The following is a 25,250-nucleotide window of genomic DNA, read 5'->3' as shown; positions in this document are numbered from 1 at the left end:
GGGGCTCCCCAACGTAACGTACGCGTACATATCTCATGGATTTCTGTCAGAAACAACAGATCCATCTAAGAATCACTGAGAGTAGACAAAAACGGCGGTCTCTTGTTTGTGTAACACTTGTAGAATCTTGCAAAACATCGCTCCCGTCTCGACAGGATTGACCTTCCACCTACCTCACCCCATCTAGAATTCACCTTTCAGCAAATTGATCGGGCCGGTCGCGTATCGTCGTCGGTAGATCTAATTGTTTTGTTATTTATGGGCGACTGAAAGGGTAAAGAATGTATTAACACAAACGAACAACTAATTTTAAAAAACATACTGATGTATATATGTACATAACAGACTAACTTATAAAACAAAATTAGCAAACTCGCAAAAATCAACAGACTGAGACTCAACTGCAAAATCAATCGTTGCAAAACGAACGAATTTAATGCTTGATGGCGCACGAGTCTTACTCTACGTAATCGAAGGCTTCTATCAATCAATCTCTACCTAGAGTTATCATTCCTTAGCAAGGAACAACAATTCTGGGTAGAGATTGTCTATCAATGTGTACACGCTGGTCACGTGCTACCAGCTTGATGACGCGACCTCTAATTCATTATTTCTATGACTTATACAGCAAACATGTGTCGTGTTTTATCCAATGACGGGGGTCTTGTCCGAGGCAAAATCTTTCGACAATGACGTCATAGATAGTTTAACGTCATAGTGTTATGAATCGTCACAGTTAGCACAACTTTAACCTAGTGAGCTACTGTTAACAATGGGTGATACCATTGATTTTCATTTAGTAGAGGAAGCTATTAAACAGAACAAACATTCTATTCGTCTTCAAGAGGCTGTATGTCTGATGATAAAGAATCGCGCTCATGCAGAATTAACATATCTTCAAGAAATCGAAAGTTGGAAGGCAAAATATCAGAATGAGTTGCCGAAAGAAGTTGGCGGCAAAGATGTATTTGATTTTTTCAAATCAGCCCCGTGGCAGGAGACACACCGCTTGGCAGAGATCCATAGATGTATTTATGATCAGCTTATGGCCAATAGCGGTCCTTATCAGAAAATCCTTAAACACATCCGACGGGACCAGGAGCTGAAAGAAATAGAGGATGAATTCAGGCCCTATGACATACAGCGGGATGCCTTAGAAAACGCTGTCCAGATTCATAAGCAGTCTTTAAGCAATTTGAAAGCTCTTTTGATTGATTTGGAAGAAAAACTTTCTAGGAAGAACAAAAGACGTTCCGCCAAGGGCACGGCCAAATTAGAATCTATAATTACACAAGTGTCTCGTCTTCAAGAACGAATTAAAACAACCTCTCAAACATGTATTGAAGATGAGAGAGAGTTACAGAATTTGATAAATAGGAAGAAGAAGACCCTACAGATAATGTTTCAAGAGCTGAAAGAATTAGATAAGGGCAGATTTTCCGTGATCATTGAAGTGATTTCAGAGTTTGTAAAACATGTGATTCCGCAATGTGACTTAATTCATGAAAGTGCAGATAATACAGTCGAATCCTTCAAAAACCTACAAACGATTAATTTTCGAAAAATGTACAGCCATAATTGGATACGAGTGGCAGAAAGGGCAAAGCTCAAGAAGGCAGGATTTGTTACGGGGGTCGATATGTTTTTGGTGACCAATCCTTCCGTGCAACCAGAGGATCTGGATTTGCACGTAACAGGGGAGTTAATGAGGACCAGAAAGAGACAAATGACTCCACCACACCATTCTGTATCTCAGAAACAACCAGATATACCACAGAAAGAAATGAGTACCAACCTTGCTAACAGCACGACAACTTGTTCTAGTTTGAATACAGTGCTGAAAAACGGATTAACCATGAAATTCCCATCGCCGTTAGTGGTGGAATATTCCGAAGATGAGATAGAAACAATAGAACTGCCAGAGGAATCATCTTGTCGTCTTCCAAATCCATTCCACGTCAAAGAATTCTGTGTTTTGCCCGAGGACGACCATCCCTGCAGCAGAGTGAGCGGGGACTGTTCAGTGGCCTCAAACAATGATCACCCCGACACTTCAGAAAATAGCGATATAGGAAGACTGCGTGACATTATCAGAGTGGTCGCCCACACAAATTACAAGGCTCAGAGAAAAAATGAACTCAGTCTCAATAAAGGTCAAGTAATTAAACAGATAAAGGCATTTAGCGAAGAAGGATTTGCGTATGGATACACACGTAGAAACAAGCTGTCACTTAAACGATATGGATGGTACCCCATCAGTGTCGTATCCATTAAGTAAAACTGTCACACTTGGAATCGATGGTTCCGGAATTGCTGAAAAGCATTCATTTGAAGAAATAAAGTTTTTAAAGCATTGAAAGTTATAATCACTTTTTAAAAAATATATATACATGTATTACAAATCTATGAAACTGGTAAAGCAATATAAAATGTCACGCCTGGGGATTTTAAAATGAAAGCGCTTGCGTTGGAATTTTATCTTTGTTTGTTGTTTATTTCATATCTTTTAATATCTTATACCGGACATTGTGACTGTATATATATATATATATATATATATATATATATATAAAATCCAAAATATAAGTAAATATCCACACAAGTAATAGTATATAATAAAGAAAAATCAGAACGCCGAAAATAACCGGTTATATCAAATTGCATAATTCGTTACAACAAATGTTTAAAAACTTGTACTGATAAAAAGGTGAATATTACGAACAGTCATCAATCTCATAACTCCTATAAAGAATACCAAATTAAGAGTTGGACAAACACGGACCCCTGAATTCGTTATTACAGATTCAATTTGTTATTTCAAACTTTTAAATTCGTTATATAACAAATTTGTTGAATTGTTATAACAAATTTCAAAATTTATATTAACGAATTAAATTTGAAATCGCGAATTTTAGAAATTTGATAATCGATGGACTCCAGAAGGGAAAAGAAAGCAAGGCCGTCCAAAGACCACCTGGAGGAGGAACGTTGAAGCAGATATGAGAGAGGTTGGCATGACCTGGGGTGAAATTGAAAAGGCTGCAAAAGACAGAGAGGAGTGGAGAAACTAGTCCTTGCCCTATGTGCCCACGGGCGCAACAGGGACTAGGTAGGTAGGCTCTAACCACTCGGCCATGGAGGCCCCCACTCGTATGGAGAAGTGTCCTCTTTTATTTGAAGGGTATTGTAAAGAGTAACTTAGTATGTTTAGGGACCGATCAATTTAAATTTATTGGGGAGTTGGGACCGCTGCAATAGGACACATTTATTTTGACTTGCATACTGATAGGACTCAACATTTTTTAAATTTTTGACACTGATAAGACAGCTTTTTTATGCCCCCGAGATCGAAGGGCATATTGTTTTTGTCCCTTCTGTCTGAAACTTTAACCTTGCTAATAACTTTTGAATAGTAAGTGCTAGCGCTTTGATATTTCACATGAGTATTTCTTGTAAGACTTTTCCGTGGGTACCAACATTTTTGACCCTGTGACCTTGGCATTTTAAGTTTGAACTACTTTTTTGAGAACTTTAACCTTGCTAATAACTTTTGAACAGTAAGTACTAGAGCTATTATATTTCACATGAGTATTCCTTGTGACTCGACCTTTCCGGAGTATCAACATTTGTGACCGTGACCTTGGAGTTTGACTTACTTTTTGAAAACTATAACTTTTGAGTATTAAGTGCTTGAGCTTTGATATTTCACAGTAGTATTCCTTGTGACAAGACCTTTCCGTGAGTACCAACATTTTTTACCCCGTGACCTTGGAGTTTGACCTACTTTTTGAAAACTTTAACCTTGCTAATAACTTTTGAAAAGTACATACTAGAGCTTTGATATTTTACATGCATATTCCTTGTGACAAGACCTTTCCATGGGTACTAAACCTTTTGACCTTGGCATTTGACCTACTTTTAAAAAATTGACATTGGTCATAACTTCTAAATGGAAGATATTGGAGCTTTCATGTTGCACATGAGCATTTCTTAACTTGTGACAAGATCTTTCTAATCCCGTGGGGATCCGGGTTAGAATAGGTCCTCCATACCCATTGCTTGTCGTAAGAGGCGACTAAATGGGGCGGTCCTTCGGATGAGACCGCAAAAACCGAGGTCCCGTGTCACAGCAGGTGTGGCACGATAAAAATCCCTCCCTGTATGGAGCGCCAAATTAACATAAACTCAAATAATTGAAGATATCTTCAATTATTTGAAGATATCATCAATTCATTTGATGCGCGCAACAATTTAATTAAAGATATCTTCAAATAATTCATGATATCTTCAATTCTGAATTATTGCTCTCATTAAATGAATTGATGACAGCATTAATTCTTCTACTGAATTGATGCGCGCTTTAATTGAATTAATGATCTCTTCAAATGAATTAATGATATCAACAATTGAATTGATGCGCGCTACAATTCAATTGAAGAGAGCAATAATTGATATAATGCGCACATTAAATCAATTGATGAGAGCAATAATTTTTTTTTTTTTTTTTTTTTCACATATATCAGTCTTTAATTCCAAAATACATTACTATTTCGGGGTAAAGTCTCCGCAGAGACCCCCTTATAATCTTTACCTAGGGTGCCAGGGGCCCCTTGGATTAGATGTATATAGGCATACATATACATATATATAAATTTATCATATAAATTTCTACATATAGAAAACACAAACATATATGCATACATACAAACACACACACATATAATATACTGTTATATAACAAAATTTATTAACATGTTATGGCAAAAAAGGTTCTTATTTTTACGGAAAAACCAACAACACAACAATATAATTATGTACATAAAGAACCTGAAACTGCCATATGCGGGGTTAACAATTCAAAAGTTCATATCACAACCCCCATGGCAGCACTATAGGAGGACAGGACCCCTCCTCATAGTGGGAACTTTTTGCAAAATACCAGTATATAAAAGGTTTATTACAAAATTTTATTTGATATAGAAATATAGTTGTTTGTAATCAATTCAAATTGTTCAAAATAAACTCACATTGTAACATAGTTAAAAATGTGCATAGACAGATATTTGTCAGGTTTCATATTATAAAAAGTCATACCTGCAAAGGTGTATAAATTACAATTTGTCTTTAATTGCTTTCATAACTTTAGCATATTTTTTATCCTGAATTTTTGTGTACACTTCTGTATAAAAATTCAATTTACTTTTTATGTGGTTACATATTTCTTGAGGTTTTTCGTCTTTGTTATCTAATCTACAATACATTTTATACTTGTATATTTTACAGGCAATAAGAGATATTATGCTATTCAAAAAGAGTGTCTTTTCATTGTTTTCATAGTAAAATCCTATCACAATTGTTTTCCACGATATATCAAATTTTAAAATTTGTTTAACAATGTCCCATATATGAGAAACATTTTTACATTTTAAGATAAGATGTTCATTGTTTTCTTTAGCATCTCTGCAAAAGACACAAAAATCATTTTCTACTATCTTCCATTTCTTCAGCAATTCTCTGTTACACAATAGATTATTTAATAATTTATAATTAAATTCTGATATACTTCTGTCTCTTATGGATAAGATTTTTTGTTCATAAATAGATTTCCAAGTCGTTTTTGTTATTTCAAAAACCTTTCCGTAATATGTTTGGTGTAATGGAGGTATAAATTTTTCATGACAAAGAATTTCGTAAATCAACTTTGAATTGATATCACACACTTTAACATGTCCTTTACATAATAAATCGTATGATGTACTCCCATGAAAAATGTTTTCGTATCGTATATTTGAATATTCATAACTTTTGAAGGTTTTTGTTATAACTGTTTTTATAATCATATATTCACACATCCAGTTTTTTTTACATATAAGTTTGTCATCAAACCATTCCAAAGGTTTTATGCCATTTTCATTTACAATATCATTCAAAAATTTAAAACCGCTCCTCAGCCAATTATGAAAAAATATTGGCTTGTTTTTGTACATAAAATTTTTATTACACCACAACGGTTCTTTCAATAATGCATTCAGATAAAATTGTTTTTTATTTTTTTTACATTCGTTGAAAAATACAAGCATTTCCTTGTAGAATAGAGGAAAATATTCCATTATTTGATAATCATTTGATTTCGTAATATTTGTTTTACATAGATATTCAAAATCAAAGTCTCTTTCTTTGCACAAACTATCTACAAAAAAGAATAGAGAGTTTCTCTCGCTTGAAATCCTGTTTATCCAAGATACTTTTATGGATTTTAATTTCAAAGATACATCGACAATTCCAATGCCTCCCTTTAGGACATTTCCAATCTGTGTATTTCTTTTAATTCTATCTCTTTTGTTCCATATATAGTTATATAACAAACTTTGAAATTTCTTAATTACTTCTTCATTTGGAAAGCTCAGAACTGATCCAACATATATAATCTTTGATATTGCTAGGCTATTGATGACACAAACTTTACCAAAAATGGTTAGTTTTCTTTTTTTCCATGATTCAAACAGTTTTTCTAAGTCATCTACAATTTTTGTCCAATTGTTTTTATAACATATTTCTTTGTTGTGTCCTATATAAATTCCAAGAGTTTTTATGCTATCATTGTTTACGTTAACATTTCTAATTTGTTTATAATGATATTTGTGAGGACCCGTTAATATACATTCTGTTTTTGACATATTTAAATACATACCCGAAACATTGCTGAATTTTGCTATGACTTTTAAAGAATGTTCTAGAGAGGTTTCATCTTTAAGAGGAAGAGTACAATCATCTGCATGTTGTATAATCTTAATACTGTTAGTCATTCCTGGTTTTTGAAATCCATTAATATTTGAATTCGATCTAATATTTACCGCTAATATTTCTATAACAAAAAGAAATAATATTGCAGAGATGGGACATCCTTGTCTTATACCTCTCTGCATATTGCATGTTTTGGACATCCATCCATTATTTTTTATTTTAAATATAGGTTTATTGTATAGTATGTTGACCCATTTGAGAAAGTTTTCGCCAAAGTTAAATTTTTTAAGAACTTTCGTCATGAAGTTCCATTCCACAGAGTCGAACGCTTTTTGGAAATCAAGAAATAACATTATTGATTCTATATCATTTTCTTCACAATATTCAAAAATATCAATAATTAACCTTGCATTCAGAGCTATATTTCTCCCTTTTATATAAGCTGATTGATTAACAAGAGAGCAATAATTGAATTGATGCGCGCATTAATTCCTTTGATGAGAGCAATAATGGATTTAATGCGCACATTAATTCAATTATTGCTCTCTTCAATTGAATTAATGATATCTTTAATTCATTTGAAGAGAGCAATAATTCTTTTAGAGAGAGCAACTATATAATTAAAGACATCTTCAATTCCACATATCCACAATTGAATTAATGATCTCTTTAATTGAATTGTTGCTCTCTTTAAAAGAATTGATGCGCGCATTAATTCCTTATACAAAAGCATTGTAAATAATTAAAGATATCTTCAGTTGAATTAGAGATCATCAAATCATTTATACCGAGCCCTAAATCAATTATTGCGAGCAATATTTCTACGAAATTGATGCTCTCATCAATTGAATTGAAGAGAGCAATAATTGAATGAATGCGCGCATCAAATCTATTATTGCTCTCATTAATTCAATTGATGCTCTCATCAATTGAATTGAAGAGAGCAATAATTGAATTAATGCGCGCATTAAATCAAGTATTGCTCTCATTAATTCAATTGAAGCGCGCATTAATTCAATTAATGAGAGCAATAATTGAATTGAAGTGCGCATTAATTCAATTAAAGAGGGCAATGATTGAATTGATGATATCTTCAAATAATTGAAGATATCTACAATTATTTGAGTTTATGTTAATTTGGCGCTCCATATCCCTGCTCAAGCCATAAGCGCCGAGCATAGGCTTAAATTTTGCAGCCCTTCACCGGCAGTGGTGACGTCTCCATATGAGTGAAATATTCTCAAGAGGGATGTTAAACAATAATCAAACAAATAAACAAGATCTTTCCACTGGTACCAGGATATCTGTCCTTGTGACCTTGACCATCTTTGGAATTGGCCATTATCAGGGTATGTGTTTTTCACAAACACATGCATCTTGGTTTGGGTTTAGGGGGGGGGGGGGGGTGCAAGTGTATCAATGAACAAAAAATAAAGTTTTTCAAACTTTTAATTCAACTATCTTACAATTTCAATTCAACTATCTTACAAACAATAATACTGAATTGTATGCATGTTTTATTTCATATCCAAGTTGAATATACTAGAGACAATTTGCAATAAAATACTGGACCTTTGAAATATTTTGATATTAAAACATGTAATTAAAAATCACAAAAGAAATATTCAATACAACCTATCATTGGGTCAAATGCTGTCTGAAGTGTGTTAGACCGTTCTTGGCACACTGATTTTGACTACGGATAATTCCGTTTTCCTGATCAAGATATAGGACTCACGGCGGGTGTGACCGGTCGACAGGGGATGCTTACTCCTCCTAGGCACCTGACCCCACCTCTGGTGTGTCCAGGGGTCCGTATTTCCCCAACTATCTATATATATATATTTTGTATTGCTTACAGGAGTTGTGAGATTGATTACTGTTCGTTATCTTCACTTTTCATAGAGAAGCTACCGAGGTGTGAAAAATACTTGTACATAGGACATGAGCCAACAGTTCGGTAAAACAGTAATTAAAAAATATGCAAAATGTAGCACTTTAAACAACAATTTCACAAAAAGAAAAAAATAAGATGATATAATGAGATTTGTAACTTCATTCTAGATACAATTCGCAAAAAGAAAAAATTAAGGTGAGTATAATGAGATTTGTAACTTCATTCTAGATAAATTACCGAACAAACATGACAAAGTAAACAAAAGTTTCTCGGATATTTGAATCCCTCAGTCCTGAGATATAACCATGGAGAGACTGTGATAATTATGAAGAAGTCCAAGTAAAAATGTTGTTTAATCATGCATGTATATACATATTTTTTATAACACTTTTTTATTATACATCTGATATAGGACAGCAACTTTTTGGTTTGTTTTCTTAGCAGATAGGGCATGGTTTTGGTTTTTTAAAATGGTATTTATGGAATGCACCGGTCCCCCCTTAAGGGCGTTCGCACTTGAGATTCGTAGTATTGTCAATTTCTTGGGAAGTGTATTTTTGATTTCTATATCGAAGGAGGATTAGGAAATTAAAAGAAAGCATTTTAAATGTGACCTTTTTGCACTTGAAATTTACTGAGATTTATCATTATTCCTTTAAACATTTGTCTGTTGGTGTCAACACAAATCAATCATTATATAAAATATATACAGATCATTCTTCTAACAATACAGATTAAAATAGATAATAATGACCTTTTTGCACTTGATATAAAGGAAAATTTGAGTTTGAAAGGAATGTCAATTTCACATAATTTTCTAAGTCTTGTCTTCAAATGACATTCCCAGAGTTCCGTGCGCTCCTCGCACTACACCTGTCAACCACAGGGGTTCGGTTGTCAGATATTGAAGTTTTGTATTATTTGTGTCCGAATAATAAATCATATAAATGAAATTCACCACCAAAATCCGCTTTTTTCGAGGTTTTAAAAAAGGTGTATCATGTATACATTAAAAAAAAAAATTTTAATGTACACATGATACACCTTTTTTAAAACCTCGAAAAAAGCGGATTTTGGTGGTGGATTTCATTTATATGATTTATTGTTCGGACACAAATCATGCAATTTATTATTCGGGAACAAATAATACAAAAACGTCAATATCTGACAACCGAGCCCCTCTGCTGTCAACGGCTTTTTACAGAAATCTTGTAAAAGTTTCTATTATCCAACATTTATGTTTTGGACTAAATATTTAGTCATTATGATATGTTTTTGGTGCAATTAAATTGATGCTTACTGTAAATTGTTTAAAATCGCCGTTTTCTTATCATAGATTTTGAACTAAGTAGTACTTCGTATTATGCGTATGAATGTAGGACATATATACACGTGGTGGAGATTTAAATCTAAACATGGAATCAAAAGTAAGAAATTCTGTAAAAATACGATAAAACTTGTAAAATAAGAGACAAACAGCTAAATGGTAAATATGCACCTATTAAAGTGTCAGTGGGCTATGTTAAGAGCCTGATGTATCACCTGTTGCCTGAACTTTTGAAGTGAAAGGAAACCGAGAATGATTGTTTATACCATGTGATTATATTGTCACGTGATTCCAAGCGTTGACAGAGGTGTATCAAACTCCCCCAAACTTCCGCCAGAGGTCGTTTTATACACTTTTGCAAACTCCCCGTCGAGGCCTCATTACGTCACAGTGCCTACGAACTCTGGTGGAAGTTTGAGAGGTGTATGTGAAGCTTGCGTAACGCGCCCTCTGGTGAGAGAATGTTCAAATGAAACTAAAGGAAAGGGGGGGGGGGGGTGTCTATATACATAGACCTATGAGGGTATAAAATAGAAGACATGTTGGATGATCTTGCTTTGGTTTTTTTTTTAAATACGTCCGTCAGACGTCTTATGGTATGGCGTCGTTCGTCCGTCTGTCTGACCTTGTAGGCAAAATACAGAATGAAACGTAAGCTCCAGGATCTTACAACTTGATGCATTTGATCACCAAGATGAGAGGAAGATGTCTATTGTTTCTCAAGGTCAAAGTTCAAGGTTGTATTATCATTTATTAGGAAAACTTTATAAGCAAGATACCGACCGAACCGAAGCTCCAGGATCTTACAACTTGGTACATTTGATCATCATGACGAGAGGAAGATGCATATTGTCTCTCAAGGTCAAAGATCATAGTATCACTTAGGAAAACCTTGTAGGCAGGATATGCAAGAGCTTGTTCAATTTAAATCGAAGCAGGCTACTGAAAAACAAGTTGTTGGTGCAGGAGTTTCAACAGCCTCGTTTAAAGTCAGCATCTTGCAAATTCTACGATCGTTATAACGATCTTGTTTGCCACACTGATTTTTACTACGGATAACCTTATCAAGATATAGGGCTTACGGCGGGTGTACCAGTTGACAGGGGATGATTGCTCCTCCTTGGAACCTGATCCCACCTCTGGTATATCCAGGGTCCGTGTGTGCCCAACTCTCTGTTTTGTATTGCTTATAGGAGTTATGGGTCGTTATCTTCACCTTTCATACAGACTGAACCGTATGGTCCAGTATTTTACAACTTGGTACATTTGATCACCATGATAAGAGGAAGATGCCTATTGTTTTTCAATGTCAAAGTCATAGGATCAGTTAATAGGAAAACCTTTTAGGCAGAATACAGACCAAATTATCTGGACAAGGACCGTCAAACTTGGTACACATAATCCTCATGCCAAATGGAAGCCGCATTTTTCTTCAAGGTCAGAGGTCATAGTATCTCTTAGTAGGAAAACATTGTAGACATGATACAGACCGAACTGTTGGGGATAGAACCACATGGTACACATACAATTTGACTCCACTTTTTTGGCACACTGTTTTTCCCTATAATAGCTCAAAAACTTCATTGTTATTTCGGATTTCAAACATTTCGGTTGAGCATCACTTTGTCGAAATGCGCATCTGGTGCATCAATATTGGTACCGTATAAGTTTTACATACACCTTGTGCCAAGCGGAGGATACCTATTATTTCTCAAGGTCAAGGTCGTAGTATCACTTAGTAGAAAATCCTTGCTTTCGTTATGGATACAGATGTTGCCCTGAAATTTAGTCACAAGCCTCTTCTCTGAGGAATATATGTTCAGTTAGCATTTCAGCTGAATTGATGCACCACGACCTACTTTATTGGTAAAGGTAGGTCAAACAGTTTTCCAGATATTTTTTGTTATGAATACAGGTATTGCCCTGAAATTTTGTCACAACCTCCATCTCAGAGAAATACATAATCATTTTCAACTTGATTAGTCACCATGACCTACTTAGAACTAAAAGTAGGTCAAATAGTTTTCTGGACTTTTTCTCGTCATGGATACAGATATTGCATTGAAGGTATAACGGGCGTATGTTGTACCGCCTGTGATGTTGAATTATAATATGATGTAGATGGCAGCAAGGAACTGCGAGATTATTGTAGAAGATCACTCAGGGCGCGCTTGATATTTGTCTACACCCACCACAAAGTGTACACCTTTCCGTAATCAAGTACACAGATGTACACTTTAGTGTACACCTAGCTTCTACACTCTATGCAAAGGTTAGTAAATGCAACGAAAGATTCAAAATGGTTATAAATGGTTAGACTGAAAATTTGCAGATGTTTTTATCCGTATTTTGTTAGTTGTGAAGTATAATAAGAGAAAATTTCCAGCGTATTGTGTATATAGCCATTTACAAGAGTTCAAAATATATTTTAAAGAATAAATGAAAACGATTGACATATCGCACAATCATAAAAAAAAAACAAAAAAAAAAACACGTTCGGCACCAAAAAATCAACAAATATTTAGGAGCATGAACTGGTAATATTCAGATGTATGTTGGTATTTATAAATGCACATTAAATTACATTTTTGTTTAAAAAATGTGAAATTCTATTCTTTATTTTGTACTTTATTTGCATTAAAATCGTTGATTCTCCAATGAGGATCACCTCAGCTGTTGAATGTCCACACTGAATACGTTACACTACACCAAACTGCACCTGATTATAAGGTGTATTGTAACTAGATCATATATCAGTCAGATATTTTCACCTATAAATCTGCCTTTCATAAATCCAGTTTGATCATTGTTGAAAATTTTGTCTAGAATCTTTTTTAATTCGTTCAGCAATTACAACCTTACGCCATTTTGTATACGACATCTAACAAACTAATCGGGCGCCAATTTTTTAAATATTGTTTTGGCTTACTGGACTTTGGATTATTGTGATTCTTGTAATTTATTGAATCTAGTTCCTTATCTAAACAAGATTAAAGTCACCGCCCATGACTATATACTACTATGCTGAGTTGAGTACACTTCTACAATCTCTTTAACTAATTTCGAATAGAAACATGGTGTGTCAGAGTTAGGACCATATATATATTTATCAACAAAAATGGTATATCCTCAATACTATCTTACATCAAATAGTAATACCGCTATCATCCCTTTATTAAATTCACTGGTGATTTCAAAGTCGAAGTTATTATTTACATGTGTACAAGTATTGCTACTCCCCTTGCATTTGATTTGTAAGAGCTAACGAATATTTTGTATCCCCATTGTGGTTTAATCATATCCTCTTTTCAGTAGAAAAGTATGTGTCTTGCAAAAAGTAGATATTATAATTTTTTGATCTCAGAATTTTGAAAACATCTTTTCTTTTATGTATGTCACATAGTCCCCGACAGTTGAATGTAAGTATATTAAAAGATTTAAGTTTTTATCCATGATAGCCTGAGTTCAGACAGGAGCTTTGTCCTGTTCAGTGAATATGTACCTCTAAGGAAAGAAAAGAGAATAGAAAGAAGAAAAAAAACATTGAAAAGAAGACTTTTGAAATTGCTCGTAAATTTTGATTTTGAGCTTGGTATAAATGATTTGATCTCTTTAAATATCTTTAATTTTGTACACCCATTTTGTATTTAGGAATTAATGCGTTTGTAGCGGTCAGCCGGATTCGATCGCCGGTGGCCAGATAGCTCAGTTAGTAGAGCACCTGACTAGAGAATTCAGGGGGCCCGGGTTCGAATACCGGTCTGGTTTGTTGCATTTTCTCCCTTCCTGTTACATTTGGTGCCGTTGACCACCCTTGGACTTGCAGGTGAAAGTCCTGCCAAGAAGCAAATAGAATCTGGGTTGTGCGTGTCTTCGAGGGCGAAGGCAAATTAAGGAGAAGGAATGTAGTAATTATATAGGGCTATACGGATCGTGGATATCGGCCTTTGTAGGTCAGTGATTAAGAGCACCTGACTAGTAATGCAGGGGTCCGAGATTCGATTCCCGGTCCAGCCAAAGATTTTCTCCTCTCTCCTATATATACTACAGTTGGTGCCGTTGGCCACTACTGCACTGCAGGTTGCCCTGCCAGGGGCGAAAAGAATCTGGGTTGTGTGTGTCTTCGAGGGCGAAGACATTTAAGGAGGGAGGAATGTAGCGGTAAGCCGGGTTCGACCGCCGGTGGCCAGATAGCTCAGTTGGTAGAGCTCCTGACTAGATATTCAGGGGCCCCGGGTTCGAATCCCCGTCTGGTCCGTTGCATTTCCCCCCTTCCTGTTACACGTGCAACAATTCAATAAAAGTGATTATAAATTTAGTTGTGGATATACTGAATTGATGATATCTATAATTAGATGGCTTCCCTCTCTAAAAGAATTAAATTGCGCACATTAATGATATCATTAATTCAATCGAAGAAAGCAATAATTCAAATATTGAGCACATCAATTAAGTTTTAGTGCAATACAATTCAATTGAGGAGAGCAATAATTCAATAATTGCGCGCATTAATTGAACTGATGTGCACATCAATTGAATTATTGCTCTCTTCAATTGAATTGTAGTGCGCATGAATACAATTGTTGATATCATCAATTCATTTGAAGAGAGCAAAATATCAATTTAGCACGCATCAATTCAGCAGAAATAATTAACGCTATTACCAATTCAATTAATGCGCGCAATGTTTAGAACCTTGAGACAGTAGGCTAAAACGTACAACCAATAAAGAAGATGGGTTAATAAGGCGAGAAAAGTGCCCACGAGTTGGTGGATAGGAACGACAACAATAAAATCGCCCTAAAATTGAGTTAGAATTCGTCAATTAGATTTAAAGTATGCATATTTACCATAGGTTGCAAATAAAAGAATGTGAAATTGAGAACACAGTCAAAATTGTGAAATTTGACTATCCTATTGTTGAGTTTGGTTAGATTTCAACGGGTGTGGGTCGACCCTCCATATTTTTTTGCAATCAAATACTTAGAACTAGAAAAACTTAAAACGTACATTTCTCAGTCTTCAACGACCCACTCCATAGGGAAGCTGTAAAATTCTTGTAAAAAATATTAGCATTTTGTAAAGATATTCCTTACATTGAAGACGGTATATCATGCTTGATTTGAATTACGATCACGTGGTGATTTATAATTACGATGTAGATCATTTGAGTAATGGGTTCAATATAGTTAATATCTCTCATAATTTTTTTTGGTGGCCAAGATATTCTGTTTTATCACCTATTTTTTTTATATTGTCAAACAATACTGTACAAATTAAATCAGTTTAGCACAAGAAAAAAAACATACCATAGACAAGAGGTCCACGGGCCTTAACGGTCACCGGAGCATCATCGCCCATACATGGAATCTCATAATTTGCATTCAAGCCTCAATATGGAGTCCTTTGTGCACATGATTTGCATACAATTCCAATTCATTTACAGAAGGAAAAATGGAAGTTTGAGGCATATTTAAATCATTTTGACACCTACCCACCCCAGGACCGTGAATTTCACAATTTAAGAAGAGGACATTACGGACATCATAACCATGTATTTAGTTTATCTCCCATGACTGTGAAAGTAGAGAAGAAAATTTAAACAAATAATTTTTATATGCATTTTTATTATGTGGCCATAATGGCCCTACCCAAGGGCCAGGACTCCTGACTCGAGAATTTCACAATTCGGTAGGGAGCTTGATGGACATCATAATCTTCTCAAATATATATAGGAGTAGAGAAAAATTTCTATGATTTAATTTATTTTCACTATATGGCCATATTTGCCTCGCCCTAGGGTCTGAACCCCTGACACAGGAGCCATGAATTCACAATTTAGGTAGAGAGCTTCATGGACATCATAAAATTTATCTCAAATACACATGGGAGTAGAGAATATTTTCTTAAGATCTAATACATTTCAACTATGTGACCCCATTGGCCCTGCCCTAGAGCCTGAACCCTGACCCAGGGGCCACGAATTTCACAATTTTAATAAAGGGCTTCGTGACCATCATAACCATGCATTTAGTTTTTCTCAAATATACACGAGAATAGAGAAGATTTTCTAGGATATAATACAGTTCACTATATGGTCATATTGGCCCTGCCGTAAGGCCTGAACCCGACCCAGGGGTCATGAATTTCACAATTTTAGTAGAGGGCTTCACATCTATGCATTTAATTTTTCTCCCATGTGTGGGAGTAGAGAAGATATTTGAAAACATGGTCTATTTTAGCATATTTGGCCCTGCCTTTGAGGCCCCAGGGGTGGTAAGTCGACATAGATTTCACAATTCATATTTTAATCCTAGAGACGCCTCACACCAAAAATTGGAACATATTGGTCCTGTAGTTTTCAAGAAGTTAAAAATGTAAAAATTGTTAATGGACGACATACAACGGACCAAGACCAATGATTATAGGTCACCCGAGTTACTCAGGTGACCTAAACACATGTTTATAATGTGTTTATAGTATGTATTTCCACAAACAGGCATTTTTATCACCTTGTTCACCCGTCTCCTTTGTGGACAATGATTACAGAAACAGCTCAATCTAATTAAAATTAGATCCGCTCACGTACTCGCATACATTATGTATGCGAGTACGCAAGTGGATCTAACATCGAATTTTAATTAGATTGAGTAACAGCTAGGTATTAACAATGCTGGACAAGCTCATGGGATTCGCTAGTCTACCATACCAAGCACAGGCTGTTGATGTCCTTAAAGATCAGAAACCATCTTGTTGACCTAAGATAACCACAATTCTACACTTTCGGAGATCTAACAGAACACACAGGAGACACCAAATCTGGCAGCAGAAGACCAACAGACATGTTTTCCATCAGTGACAGAGAACCTCACCACTGTCACGTCATTGGAGGATTTCTGATCCAAATTAAATCAGAGGCTTGGAAAAGTTATAATCTTTTAATGGGGAAGCACACTGTATTCATCTGGGACGGAGTTCATCAATATTGTGATACGAGAACGACTTAAACTCCGGAATGGAAGAAGCGACACTCCATGCACCTTATATTTAACAACAAATTGGTTAGTTGTACAATCACTTCTAATTTTTATGTGGATTAAAATCATAGTCAAAATTAGAGAAAACAATATCATACTAAATTACTTAACCTTAAGATCTTGATTTTGAATCATTTGTAAAACTCCATTGGGAAACCACTTGGTCTTGCTTCTGTCTGGGTGGACATTATATCCCTGGAACTCTCTAGATGATCAAAGGTTGGCAGACATGTTATACCCCAGTATGGTAGATCTCGAAGTTACCCCCTTAAATTCTCTTTATACCAAGAGCTGCCCAAATCACTTCGATTCGGAAGGGGAAAAAATGAAAATCACTTATTTATATTTTTAATCAATTTGTGAATGTCTAAATGTACACAAAATGTGAAAAAACAAAAACATTACAAAAGAGAAGTCATGATGAATCTGACATGGGACTTATAAAATCTCCAACTCACTCAACACATGACCTAACTACCTGAGCTAGTGAAAAAAACAAACAAAAACGGCTTCATACCACGACACCGCCTCTCACTCCTAAAAACAGTCACCACAGGTGCACCACATTGTTATGTTACTGATAATATACCACTTATTAACTATCTAGTCACGGCATCTTTTGAAATTTATAATTTCTGAATGACATTACTGACTATTAATTCTATTCATGTACCGTAGGTATCAGTGATATGTCCCGTGGAAATGGCCAATTTTGATAGTAATTGTATCTTGCAAACAAGAGAAAGATTATCATGAAATTTTGGCAACAGCACGGCTTACAGTAAGCCTCTCATAGAAGTAAAATTTCAATGCAACATATCTTGGGACTTCAATACATGACACTTGATTTTCCCTTGGAAAGATGACATTAAGCATCTCCCTGTATCAATGGTTCGATTGTTTGTGATGCTGTAGAGTAAGATGGATAAAAAAGATTAAATGTTTAAATACAACCATTGCAATGAAAAAATCAAATATTGTACCTCAAATAGTATAAGGATGTGATCACTTTCTGAATATAATGCATTTCAATATCACTGAATTGAGATACAGTGTACTGCAAAAACAATGATCTGAAATATGGTGAGGGTGACTTTTGTGATTTGATGATTATTGTTTTGGGATGGGATTTTTGATAATTGTTTAATGGAAAAATTGTTTAAATTTTGTGATTTCTGATGATAATTCTTAGGAAAAGAAATCTCTTTGATTCTAAAGATTTGAAAATTTTATTGTTCTATTGAAGGGGGGGTTGTGGTATTGGGTCACATTGTAAACATTTTTGTGATAGAAATTCTGAATAGAGTTCATCTAAAACTGAACTCCCAAGGCTTATCGAAAATCCCACTGGAATTTTCTACACCTTTTGAGACATAGTTAATAAAATGTGTTTTCCCTCACAAATATTTCCATGGTTACAACACAGTAAACATATCTCGAGTGTACTTCAATGGAAACGGAGTAACTATCATATCAGACACACACAAATGTAAAACATGGTATGATTATCAAAGGGTAACAATTCATGATCACAATATCTGTGTATAAAATCATGTTCTTCTTACACATGGAAACCTCTCTAATTTCGTTGACAATATATCACAATATAGTTATTATAAATCTCCAATAGTCTCGAAATATTGCACTTGACCCAAGTCATTTAAAAATAAATTAAATGTTCATCTAATATTTATATTTCCTTGTCAGATGAACACTGCACATTTGTAAATAATTTACTATACAATATCTATACAGAATTTTTATTTTAAAACAAAAACCTACTCACTGTAGATTTAATTGTTTATAACTACTCGCTGTCATAGGGATTTAATTATTAACCTCATCACACACATTTCAGAACTGGCTGAAGATGCCATGAAATGAAAATATATCATGTATCGGTTAATTCACTTATTAATGATAAAACTATAGAATATTTGGATACCTATTGCACAGAAAATTAAAATATCACAAAGTTAACAATCTGTCTGAACTTTTCCTGAAGTTTTTGTCGGAAATAAACAAAGATTAAATACTCCTCATTGAAACAAACCTGAATGAGTGGTACGAGATCTACAAGAAGTCCAATTCCCATGCCAACAATACATGGGAGTCCATGAAACATGTTACAATAGACCAAATGATATGTGAAAACGTTTGCAATGTCACTATCACTCAAACACAAAGTTGGCAGTAAAAAGCTCTTGCCAATCATTTAAATCATGTTGCATTGGTAAAAGATGAATACACCCTTACAGAGTTTGGCTTTTCCATATTAATTCTAAACAACAGTTCTCCACAAATAAAAATTGTGGCCTCACTTAAAGCATGAATAAGTCTCCACACAAAACCATACTACATGTTTACACTTCATAGATTGCTTTCTCCTCATTCACAATGACCTGGATTGTATAAACTGTTAAAAGATATACAAAGGAATATAACTCACATTTGCTCTGTTTGACAGGCAAGCCATGCAGGAAACAGGACAAACAAAAAACATTGATTCTTCCAATCAGAAACATCACAAAGCCTCTGTATGTGCTGCCCTCTGTAGGAGAACATAACTAGTTTCTGACACAGCAATTCTATTGTTATCTTGCCAACTGGTCATTACATGGCTATACTGGCTCATGTACACGTTCCCCTTACTCTATGACCGTCAGGACTCGCCCGCTTGCTGCAGAAAGTTTGGAGTCCGCCTCCTGACACAAGAGTCTTCAGAGCTTATCACAGGAACATTGAGAAGTGCACCCGAGCTAACATTGGCGGAAGTTACATCCCCTGAGTTGCCCAGCATGGGCTCCAGGGCCTCTGGTTCGTAAGAACACTCTCCCCCAGACAAATCTGTGTCACTGTTTTGACTCTCTTTACTGTCACTGTTCTGACTGATTTTGCGCACTCTATTGTCTGGGGAGGGAGGATTTTCATGGTCAACTACACTGGGATCAGGGGAAGGCACTGCGGGCGGAGCTTGGGTGGGGGACTGTCGCGGGGAGGAGACACTGTCACATTGTATACAACACTCATCACTTTTTTTCTGAGTTCTTGATGGTCGATCTCCAACCAATGTCTCTTGAGAGTTGCTAGAATTATCTTGACTGATGTGATTGTTGCTGCTGTGGGTAACTAGCGGACAACTGTCTGTCACATCCTCAAGGTCATCGACATCGTCGTGGTCCGTACTATCGCCTGTGATACGGCGGACTTCTTCGTCGCACGCTGCCTCTTCTGCAGCCCAGTCAGGCGCAGAGAGATCATAGGAATCAGATTCACATGTGCTGCTCCGCTTGGCCTGAGTCAGACTGTGTTTGGAACTGGAATTACTACAAGGAAGTGTGGGGTTTGGCAAATGCCCTTGATGTCCTTCGCATCTACGATGCTGAACTAATTTTTTCTTGCACACTGCAGGAGAATTTTGTGTCACTTGAATATTTGGCAAGGCAAGAGCATTTTGTTCTTGTGAGTAGTTCGATAAAGCATTCACTAATGCATGAAGGGTGGTGGGTCTGAGCTGCACTCGAGCACCTGCCACATGTTTCTCTCTTAGTCTGACCTTCTCTGAACCACTACTCTGACTGCGATGTAAACATTTTAACTTGATTATGGGATTGTGTGCTTTGTTAACTTTTGAGCCTTCCTCTCCATCATATAAATTCTTGTTTAGCGTGGGCTGAGACTGAGAGACTGGGTTATCACAGCTCGTCGCCATGCATCGAGATATGTTTGGAGTCCGTATGGGTTCCACAAGTGCCGTGGCAGGGGGACTTTCATATTCACAACTTTTCTGTCGCACAAGTTTTCTGTCTCTAAGTCGTTGTTTTTGCTGTGGACTCGTAGATTTTCGATGAGGTTCCTCTGTGATTCGTGGAATGCCTAGCGTATTTTCATCAACTGTGTTTTCCACGTAACTGGAATTATCCGAGTAACTGGAGGAGTATGGGGATGGGGGAACATCCAGACTGGATCCAGACATGTCCAGACTAACCTCCATAGAACTGCCATAATTAGAGATAGTGATGTCCACTGGGACTAAATGACCTGTAAATAGACCACACTTTAAAAGCAAAGAAAATACTGATTTAAAAAAAATATGACTTGTACCTAGTAATACTGAACATTTGCCTGTAGATTGACCTGGTGAATTAATACCGTTATCATCTTCATATGGTGGCTCGTTACTTGGGGGTCTGAAGGTGAAGCTTGGTGGCAACGATATCTGTTTACACACAGGAGTACGTAGTCTTCGGGAAAATGCTGGCCTTGGGGTCCCGATTATTGCTGGGAGCTGGAACACAAACATGACACATATATTCTACAAATATTATGAATTCTTCTACATTCAAGCTTTAAGAGCCAAAAATTACCCCAACTTTTCATAAAGCATAGAAGTTGTTACACATTTGCCACTTGTTATCAGTAAAAAAAGCATAAATTTTTATTTTAAGCATAATTGTACCTAAAACTGACATTATGCAAGAATGATGACACATGTTCAAAATATTGTGTTTTGGCAATGAAAGAAAGGTGAAGATAATGAACAGTGATCAATCTCATAACTCCTACAATCAATACAAAATAGATAGTTGGGCAAACACGGACCCCTGGACACACCAGAGGTGGAATCAGGTGCCTAAGAGGAGTAAGCATGATCCCCTGTCAACCGGTCACACCCGTCGTGAGCCCTATATCCTGATCAGGTAAATGGAGTTATCCACAGTAATAAGTCTAAATCTAGCTATCACACTATAACTGAATTTTCCTACCGTGATTAGTAAAATTAATAAATTATGGTTCCTTAAAAACTGAACAAATTTAATCAATGACCACTTAATCTTTTAGTCTTGCTCAACCATGAAGACAGAAAAATGACACTTGAAAATAACAAGAAACCACATCACCTAGCAATGGTAAAAAGTGTCTTCTTTAGTGGAATCTGCAATTTTGGTAGAAGTCTTCCTGCTCTATATCATTACGCATTTAGTTTTTCTTGCACATGTGCAGTTCTAGAGAAGATTTTTTAAAATTGGTCACTTTTTTGTCCTGCCCCTAAGGCCCCAGGGGTTATGTCCACCTTGTCCCAAAGATGCTTCATACCAAATTCAAGAAAAATTGGAATGATAGTTATCAAGAAGGAGTTAAAAATGTTCATTTGTTAACATACAATGGATGCAGACCAATTGCAATAGGTCATTGAGTTTACTCAGGTGACCTAAAAATGTTTAATTGTTAATACACACATTTAATCACTATGACCATTTTGGCCCCACACCAGTTTTCAATTCAGTATCAATAGTATAAAGAAGATTTTATTTAAGTGTTTTACACATAAACACTTAGCTGCAATAGTGTAGCCCTCTCAGATTTTTGTTTTGTTTTGAAAACATCAGTATAAAAAAAATGGTGAGGGCTACATTATTGCAACAAATAAACACTATGTGTCAAGTTTGGCCCTGCCCTGGAGTCCTCTACATTGGAGATCATGAAATTTACAATTTTAGAGAGGCTTCCCTGCTCTACATGACTATTGGTATGCTTTTAGTTTTTCTTACAGATATGCTGTTGCAGAGAAGATTTTTGAAAATTGGTAAACTTTCGGTAGTTTTTGCCTGGCTCTTAATATATATATCCCTTGTCCCAAAGATGTTTCATACCAAATTTGAAAATGAATTGGAAGGGTATAGTTATTGAGAAGTTAAAAATGTTCAATCATTAACACATGATAGATGACATCCATTGCGACTTAGGTGACCTAAAAACTTGTTGAAACTCACCATCTGCTCCTCTTCCTTCTTAGCTGTACTTCCATCCACGTCTTCATCATCCTCATCCTCTTCCTCATCCTCACCATTTTTATTTCCCTCCGTATTACCTCCTTCATCATCCAGAAATCTGTGAGATTCCTGACAAATAACATTTAAATAAATCAACATGGGCAGAGGCATCCCCCTTCTCAAATTCCTTTGGTCACATCAAATTGTAATACACTGAATGATTCTATTTTGTAGATATTCATATTTGCTTGGACAGCTTATTCTTCAATAAAATATTGTGATTTTGAATTTACTGATTTTTTCCTTAGTTGTGAGGTACAGCACTGTACACAGAAACAAAATAAAAACAGAATGGATTGCTATAGACTATGGTCTGAACAACAAGGTATGTAATTCTGCCATCTGTATAGATCGGAATGTCAGACACTACAGGCTACGAGAGAACATAAAATAATCACTACACATTGAAGAATTATCATGACCTTTATTCAGCATTTGCTGCCTGTCATTTCAACAAATACAATCAAATTCTGAAGTACACAAAGATCCACACTCGGACCGTGGAAAAAAACAAGAACGTAAAAGTATCTAGTAACATATCAGTTAGACAGCAAATGTGAACTCGGTAAAATCAAAACATAATTCATTCCGTCAAATTGGCTTTGCACACTATCTGCAAAAAAAGAAAATCTTGGACAAGTAAAATATGCAATGAACAAATAAAAAAAGTTCCTAGTCAAAATGAAAATCAGCAGTATGACACTGAAGCATTACGTAACAACAGGAAGTATGGGGAAGGGAGCATGCAATAAACGCCAAGCGAAACACGCCCCCCTCACCTTCACAGCCAATCGTAGCATCTCATTATTTACACTACACTCCAGCTGGAAAGCAGCCTCAAGTTCGTCATCAATCTCCTTGTGTTTATATGTCTCCTGCGTTAATTACAATTAGTACAGAAAATGTCCACATGCAAAACTTGTTAGTTTATCACAGAATATTGTTAATGCACTGAATGGAGAATTACACACAGTTATAAAACAACTGTTCAACGCTTTTTACATATACCTTTGATTATCAAACTGCTTTAATACAATTTTACACACAAAAAATTTTTCCTGGAAATTATGACCTTTTTAAATGAATGTACACTTAAAAAGAGATCTCTTTCAAAGTACATAATAGAGAAGTTAACCATTTCAAAATTTTTGTTATTTCGACATTTGAGAGAACCTTTTCTGGGATCCGTGGAATGTAGTCAATGAAGCACAAACTTCCATAGAAAACGCATACATATGAAGATATCAAAAGTGCTTTTATAATATAAACTTGCATTTGGTGCAGAATGTATTTGTATCTAAAAAAAAATTGGATTTTTGCTGCATAAATTGTGGATAATATCTATAATAAAACAGGACACAAATCTGTGATTCAAGCCAAGTTCAACAATTCATCAGATAAGGCCAATTCAATTCAAAATGAAAATCTTGGAAATTTATTTTAACATTAGCAAAAATAAAAGATTTCCATTTCAGGCCAGTTAAATTGACCTCATCTTCATAAATGGTAAAAATGCTGTCGTAACAAGATAATCTCACAGCAAAAAGAAAACTGAAGATTGTTGATAAAATCTGTCATACTTCTAGATGTTTCATGAGGACAGCCACAACCACATTGACAAGGACAAACTGGGCCATCAGTACGAAGACTACAAAGAAGACGGGGGCGATGAAAGTGCTAACACAGCAATTTGTCAGACACTTCTCCGAGGAGTCGCAGTCATCACGCAAGGTGTCCTACAAAGTCAGGAAATATCATCAGTGATGAGACATGAAGAGGTACAGACAATAATGTTATCCTACAAAGACAACTCCACAGTTCATTCATACAAGTCTTTGGTATTTCTTGATTTGATCCCACTGACCTTCATGATTCCGTTCCAGTTGTCACCGGTTGCCACCCTGAACAGTGTGAGGAACGCCATCCCAAAGTCCTTAAAGTGGGCATGTTCTCCCAAGCCCTCACAAGGGTGGGCTTCCGAACATTCTGAAATATCCCACAATTTTTTCGTACAAATATTGTCATACCTGAATCTAGTAGTCACCTGTAGGAACCAGTAAAGTGACCTTTTAATATAGACAAATCTACGGATAGATGGACGGATGGGAAAGCCCATATCATAATACGGGTCCGTCAAAAGACAGGCTTATCCAACTATTTAAAATAGATGTAATTTGACCTCGGGAATCACTTTCTCTTGATCTCACCACACTTGACCAATTACTAATGTTAACAACACATCCAGAAATCATCCGCATCTAATAAAAACCCTGAACACGGTTCATGTGATTGGTCAACATGGTTACTAAAGCCAGCTAAAGTAAAAGGGTGATTTCGTATAGATTCTTATGACAGCTACTGCATTACATGGGTGACTGCTAAAGGTATTAGTTATTTCATATAGGATATTT

The 25,250-nt window shown here is 35.7% G+C and overlaps 2 protein-coding genes across 2 annotated transcripts in view; one reads left to right on the top strand and one right to left on the bottom strand.

Moving 5' to 3' along the window:
• Window positions 1-772: 772 nt before the first annotated feature.
• On the top strand, window positions 773-2,278 carry LOC130053769 (uncharacterized). The gene has a single exon (XM_056161328.1). It carries the CDS (start codon window positions 773-775, stop codon window positions 2,276-2,278), a length of 1,506 nt encoding a protein of 501 aa, XP_056017303.1.
• A 15,061-nt stretch (window positions 2,279-17,339) lies between these two features.
• The window catches only part of LOC125668663 (voltage-dependent T-type calcium channel subunit alpha-1H-like), a 94,078-nt gene continuing 86,167 nt past the window's right edge, over window positions 17,340-25,250 (bottom strand). The window contains exons 30-35 of the mRNA XM_056162301.1: window positions 24,704-24,825; window positions 24,420-24,575; window positions 23,619-23,714; window positions 22,780-22,908; window positions 21,158-21,293; window positions 17,340-21,046 (exon numbers count right to left, since the gene is read on the bottom strand). Of these exons, the coding sequence (XP_056018276.1) occupies window positions 19,668-21,046; window positions 21,158-21,293; window positions 22,780-22,908; window positions 23,619-23,714; window positions 24,420-24,575; window positions 24,704-24,825 (2,018 nt within the window). The 3' untranslated portion in view covers window positions 17,340-19,667. The remainder of the gene's footprint in view (window positions 21,047-21,157; window positions 21,294-22,779; window positions 22,909-23,618; window positions 23,715-24,419; window positions 24,576-24,703; window positions 24,826-25,250) is intronic.

The sequence above is a fragment of the Ostrea edulis genome, chromosome 4 (assembly GCF_947568905.1).
Source record: "Ostrea edulis chromosome 4, xbOstEdul1.1, whole genome shotgun sequence".
In the NCBI taxonomy this organism is placed as follows: Eukaryota; Metazoa; Mollusca; class Bivalvia; order Ostreida; family Ostreidae; genus Ostrea; species Ostrea edulis.
The sequence above is the reverse complement of the archived record's forward strand: the minus strand, read 5'-3'. Positions and strand labels throughout refer to the sequence as shown.